The sequence below is a fragment of the Vigna umbellata genome, chromosome 2 (genome assembly GCF_029865625.1).
Source record: "Vigna umbellata cultivar VRB3 chromosome 2, Vumbellata_1.0, whole genome shotgun sequence".
Classification (NCBI taxonomy): domain Eukaryota; kingdom Viridiplantae; phylum Streptophyta; class Magnoliopsida; order Fabales; family Fabaceae; genus Vigna; species Vigna umbellata.
Genome location: NC_142166.1, coordinates 2,142,634 through 2,149,154, shown reverse-complemented (window position 1 = coordinate 2,149,154; position 6,521 = coordinate 2,142,634). Strand labels below are relative to the sequence as shown.

General features: G+C 29.1%; 1 protein-coding gene across 1 annotated transcript; it reads left to right on the top strand.

The window, feature by feature from the left end:
• Positions 1 to 2,490: 2,490 nt before the first annotated feature.
• On the top strand, positions 2,491 to 5,569 carry LOC148203170 (eukaryotic initiation factor 4A-10-like). The gene is made up of 5 exons (XM_088105707.1): positions 2,491 to 2,649; positions 3,028 to 3,104; positions 3,278 to 3,384; positions 3,614 to 4,044; positions 4,597 to 5,569. The coding sequence occupies exons 2-5, from the start codon at positions 3,037 to 3,039 to the stop codon at positions 5,230 to 5,232; spliced, it is 1,242 nt and encodes a 413-aa protein (XP_087961833.1). The 5' UTR covers positions 2,491 to 2,649; positions 3,028 to 3,036; the 3' UTR covers positions 5,233 to 5,569.
• Positions 5,570 to 6,521: the final 952 nt, after the last annotated feature.

Below are 6,521 nucleotides of genomic sequence, written 5' to 3'. Positions count from 1 at the left end.
CTAATCATGAAAACATGAGACCCTCTGGAAAGACCAAAACATAAAAAGTGATGGGTGAGAACAAATATGAAAGAGATTTTTCTAATTTTGTAGGAGGGTCCAATTTCCTTTTGTTCAGGTAGGCCCAATATGTAAGGCCCATGAGCTCAGCTAAATTTTTATTTTATCAAAAAGAAAAATTTAAAACTAAAAAGTTAAATGAAAAATATATTAAAATTTAAAAGTTTACCAAATAGAAATTAGGTTTTAAAAATTTATAAACTAAAAATTTAATTTTTATATTAAAATTAGTTTTTTGCATTATATGTTCAAAAAAACTTTAAAATATTAAATTGAAAAAAAAAGGACGAAGAGTTTAATTTCAACCCTAAAAACTAAGAATTTAAAAAAGATAATAATAGTTCATCAAATGTCGAACAATTTTTGTTGGGTTTGTAGCAAAGCAACAATTTTTATATTAAAATTAATATTTTTGAATTATATGTTTCTAACAAAAACTTTAAAATGATTCAACTAATTAAATTTATAATATTTTTTGAATAAAACTTTGAATTGAAGAAAAAGGACAAAGAATTTAATTTCAACAATAAAGCTGAGAATTGAAACAAGATAATAATAGTTCAGCAAAACACAACCATTTTTTGAATACCAAAGACAATTACAAAATGGAGAAAGAATTAACCTTTGTGCCTTTGTCATTTTGTAGATAATATTTTTAATTTAAAAATAGTTAAATTTTAAAAAAATTCAAATAAATAAATGGTTAGATTTATATAAACCATAACTTAAAAGATTGATAAAATAATTAATTTAACTTTTAAAAAAATTAAGGAGTAAAACTAAAAAGAGGAATATATATAAATTTATATATAGACACAGATAAAGATGTTTACTAAAAAAAGTATTTCCATTGAAACCTAAATTCTTTGGTTTATTTTAATTATTTATACTCTATCATTCACATATCTTAATATATTTAATAAGAACCTTAATTATTATAAAGATAAAAAAATTCAATAATAACAATGAATTTCATTTGAATGCCATTATTATTTTTACTTTACAAATCATAGTCCAACACAGTCAACAAAATTTCACATAGTGAAATATGACCCTTCTTTAGAACCTCATAATTGGACATTATCCAAAGTTAAAATGATTTATTTGATTTCAAGAGCCTATAATAATTTAACAATGTTTTTGAAAAATTTACTTCTTACATTAATCTTTAATATTTTTTTCATTCATTATTAAAATCCAATTCAATATAATTATGAAAGAGAAGAATATATTATGGAAACACATTAAAAAATATATTATTACTTAGTTAAAAATAATTATTTGTATGTCTAACCTGATAGGTACTATAACACTGTGCATTCAATAATGTGCAATTTTGAAATCTGGCACTTTAATTATGTAGGCAAAAGTTAAAGAGAGAGAAAAAAAAGTTTCAAATCATAATTGTAAATCATAATTGTACATCACAAATTATAATAATATTTTAACATTTTTATTATAATCAATATATAATTCTGCCTTTTTAATATTATTTTATTATTAAAAATATATCCATCACCATTTTATTATAATAAAAAAGAATAAAAATTATTTTTTATCAAAATTGTTAAATAAAAATCATTATTAGATTTTAAAAATATGTTCATCAGAAGTAACTAAGAATAAATATTTTTTTTAATTTTATTCTAAATAATTAATTAAATTAAAAGATAATTATAAGTTTAAAATAATAAAATAATTTATATTAATAAAAACGAGATAATAACAGAATATATATATATATATATATATATATATATATATATATATATATGATAAAATCAGTTACAAAATAGAAATAAATTATCCATATGAATAACTTGTGTTTTTCAACTTAACACAAAAATCATAACAATACAATTTACAAATTAAATTGATTTAATCTATTTAAGCTTTGTTTGATCCAGTAAATAACTACCCAAAATATCAATTTTCACTCTGGATACAAAATATATCTTTCTCAAATTTTAATCTCACATCTTAGTATATTTTTTAAATTTTAACAAAATTTTGACATAATTTTGTATTCCTAATCTTTCAAAATGAATGTATATCATAAATATCTAAATATATTTTTTTAAAATAAAGATGCAAATTTAAATAGTTTGGTTTCCTTCTAAACTAAGAATCTATTTGATAGTTCATATTATTCTTGTTAATCTTATTTGGTATGTTTATCTTCTTTTTTTATGTATTTGTTTCAATTTCTATGTATTTAAACATTCTACTGATAGTAGATGGACACACAATACAACCTTTGACCTTTTTCAATTTTTTCCTATTAGTGCAGAGGAATGTTTTATTCTGGGGTATATGGGGGACGCTGTAACATTGTGCATCAAGCTGCAATTAATAGAAAACATCAGGGGTAAAATCGATAAAAAAAATCTAAAACAAAATCTTAGAAGTCCATTGAAATAAGAAAGCAAATCCAATTTGACACTCTCCCCAGCGTCATCCTACATCTTTGTCTCCAAGCCACCGCCATACCCCATTGATATTAGAAAACCCTAATTCCACAATTCTCTCTCACAGACTCAATCTTCTTCATTGTTTCGTAATTCCAACTTCTTTTTATCGTGCTAAAAGGTTTGATTTTTTTACTTAGCTGTTATTCAGATTTCTTTTTTATGGTGTATATTATTGACCCTCTTTTGCTCCGATCGGATTATTCTCTGGTGTGAAAATTTTTTGGAAAAAATACTTCAGAACTCACATCTTCCACAAGTAACTGAGAGTAATATAACTAATTTGGTTGTTTAGCTTTTGTTTTGTGTGTGGGTGAAACAAAAGGATCATTGGTCTCTACTTTCTTGTAGGTGTTGTTTGTTCAGTCCACTGTATCAGATTATTTAATTGTTTTTTTCTGTATGTGAAGTTGAAAAAAAATTAAAATTTGTGGGATATCAGTGTCTAAACTTTGATATGTGATTTGTGAAATGAGTTTATGTCTATTTTTATTTGCAGTTTGAAATCATGGCTGGGCAGGCACCGGAAGGATCAGTATTCGATGGTCGTCAATATGATGCTAAGATGAATGAGTTGTAGGTTTTCCTTTCTTTAGATGCTTGCTTAGTAGATATGTTATTGCTTTAACATGTTTTTTTCTTCTGTCTATTTGTGATTCCATCTTATTGTTTCACAAGCAATGTCCACCTGTGATGCATTCATGCTTATAATTATATACTCATTTTGGTTTTCATGTGTTGATGGCCAGACTTGGACCTGATGGGCAAGAGTTTTTTACTTCTTATGACGAAGTTTGTGAAAGTTTTGATGCCATGGGATTGCAGGAGAACCTTTTGAGGGGAATTTATGCATACGGTATGTACATAAACTTTTTAATGTAATATAATTTTAAATCTTGATTATTGCTTAAGAGTTTTGATTACACTTTCTATTGTTTATATTTAAAATGAGATTAATTTATTGTCAAAATGTAATTTTCTTAAGAATCTTGAATGCTTGCTGCACTTTCTGTTTTGATTATTATCATTGTTTTATGTTATTGATAACTGAGCATTTATATGGGTGCTGTATTACTTCTGATAAGGTTTTGAGAAACCCTCTGCCATTCAGCAAAGGGGGATTGTTCCTTTCTGCAAGGGGCTTGATGTAATCCAGCAAGCACAATCTGGAACTGGAAAAACTGCTACCTTTTGCTCTGGAGTTTTGCAGCAGCTTGATTACAGCTTAGTTGAGTGCCAGGCACTAGTTCTTGCACCTACTCGCGAACTTGCACAACAAATTGAGAAGGTCATGCGAGCCCTAGGGGACTATCTAGGTGTAAAGGTTCATGCTTGTGTTGGTGGGACCAGTGTTCGGGAAGATCAACGCATCCTTTCAAGTGGGGTTCATGTAGTTGTTGGTACGCCTGGTCGTGTATTTGACATGCTGCGCAGACAATCTTTGCGCCCTGATTACATCAAGATGTTTGTATTGGATGAGGCAGATGAGATGCTCTCTCGAGGTTTTAAGGATCAGGTTATCTCATTTACCGATGTTGCTTTCTTTAATTTGCTTCATTCTGTGGATTTATTGCTATGGAACAAAATTCTGCCTTGCTATTTTATTTGAATTTTAACCAAATGTATAGATGATGATTATAATTGCTACCTTTAAAGTTGTTAGTCGTGGTATGTCAGTCAAACAATATATTAGCCTGTTAAAGGCATAAGTTACAATTGACTAGATTTTGCACCTGAAAGAATAGGGGAAATGAAAAATCATGTTTTCAGTCTCTTGGCTTCCTTTTCTTTTATATATCTTTTTTTCATCTCTATGAAAATTTGAAAAAAAAAATCATGTGGAGCTATTATTTGAAAAAGATATTTTTTTCACTAAGTGCTTACTTGTTTAATGTTATTAAGGACAGGAAGATATAAATACTTGCCATTTTGAAAACTGTATGTTATGGTTTGCTGTCTTCATCGGTGGCATGTGCATGGGAAATAGAAAATAGCTGCAACTTTATCTGCCTTTTGGTTGATTCATAAAGTGTATCCTTCTGAATTTGCCTTTTTTTCAACTCTTCAGATCTATGATATCTTTCAGCTACTGCCTCCTAAGATTCAGGTTGGGGTATTCTCGGCCACAATGCCTCCAGAAGCGCTGGAAATCACTAGGAAGTTTATGAACAAACCTGTGAGGATTCTTGTTAAACGTGATGAGCTTACTCTGGAGGGGATCAAGCAGTTTTTTGTCAATATAGACAAGGAGGAATGGAAGCTAGAGACACTGTGTGATCTTTATGAAACTTTGGCAATCACCCAGAGTGTTATCTTTGTGAACACTAGACGCAAGGTAGATTGGCTGACAGACAAAATGCGGAATCGTGATCACACAGTTTCAGCCACCCACGGAGATATGGACCAAAACACAAGGGATATCATCATGAGGGAATTCCGCTCTGGGTCCTCCCGTGTTCTTATCACCACAGATCTTTTGGCCCGTGGTATCGATGTCCAGCAAGTCTCACTTGTTATAAATTATGATCTGCCAACACAGCCAGAGAACTATCTCCATCGAATTGGTCGTAGTGGTCGGTTTGGGAGAAAGGGTGTTGCTATCAATTTTGTGACCAGTGATGATGAAAGGATGCTGCTTGACATCCAAAAGTTCTATAATGTGATGGTTGAGGAGCTGCCGGCCAATGTAGCTGATCTCATTTGATTTGGTCTCCCCTTCATTTGTTGAGTGGTATGATTTTTATCATGGAGGCCTCTGTCACTATTTCATTTTTCATGGTCCAGGCAGGGCCTTTCTCTGGCATGACTTAAACTTAACTCCAAACCGGTGATTTTGAAACGATGGCCATTCTTCTCTAATTTTGGGTTTAGCAGAATGCGTTGCTGCAATTTTGTTGCTTGCTTGTTTGTGTATCTGTTTTACTACAGATTGTAGATTGCCGCTTTCTGTGTGTTTTGTTTTTAATATATCCGCGAGATGGTTGTGTATATTTGAAACCTTTTTTATGTTACGCTGGAAATATACTGGACTTATTCTATTATCACCCTTTTCATTTGACTCCACTCTCATTTAGCTGTCACTCATTTGATGCTTCTCCTTGATCTACACATGGGAATGGAAGCTGTTTTGAGTTGCAGCCCAATAATAAATCATATCTAGGACCAAGGTGCACAGGCTTCTCTATTTGTCTGCAAAATTGACTTACAATCATTGATATCTTTATACAAATATATATATATATATATATATATATATATATATATATATATATATATATATAACACATTTACTTGTTAACTTTATATATTATATAACTTTTGATTAGAGATAATCTGGCATGTTTAATTTCTAATGAGGGCGCCCTTCTGAGTTTAGAATTTGCTCGTCACGTATTTGTGAATTGATGATATTTGCAAATGGAAGCAATTGCTATCAACTATTTGCTAAACTGCTCATCCTATGCGCAGTGACTTGTTAGTTATAATATGCAATGATACATACATAAAATAAAAAATTGAAAACTGATATAATAGGCTAATTGCTTAAAATCATATTATAAATAAATAAATAAAACATTTTCTTGGTCAAAATACTTTTAAGTATGAAATAAATAGTGTTTAAAGATATTAACTGCCTCGTGTACTCAGATTCTTTATAGTATTAATATATTTTTTAATAAATAAATGCAAAAAAATATTTTCGTTAGAAAAAACAAGGAGCAGTATTATAGGAACAAATTTTATTACTAGAATTATTGAAAACATACGTGTTTTTTTTCATGTGTTTATGATAATAAAATAATAAAATAATAATTATTATAACTATAAAATTACATATATATAATTTTTATAATAAGTAATTTTTAATTAAAGTCAAATAAAAAACAATTAAACTTAAAGAGTGCCAAGAGATGGATATTTGACTTTTCAAATCAATGGGCAGAAGATGCCAACATCCCCGAAAAAAAGAATTTTGAAAGAAATGGACCTGTT

Bases quoted from the DNA above. Each gene is read 5' to 3' on its own strand.
- LOC148203170 (XM_088105707.1), top strand. From the start codon at position 3,037: ATGGCTGGGCAGGCACCGGAAGGATCAGTATTCGATGGTCGTCAATAT. The intron at 3,105-3,277 runs GTAGGTTTTCCT...GTTGATGGCCAG, and splicing joins GATGCTAAGATGAATGAGTT to ACTTGGACCTGATGGGCAAG. The intron at 4,045-4,596 runs GTTATCTCATTT...TCAACTCTTCAG, and splicing joins CTCGAGGTTTTAAGGATCAG to ATCTATGATATCTTTCAGCT.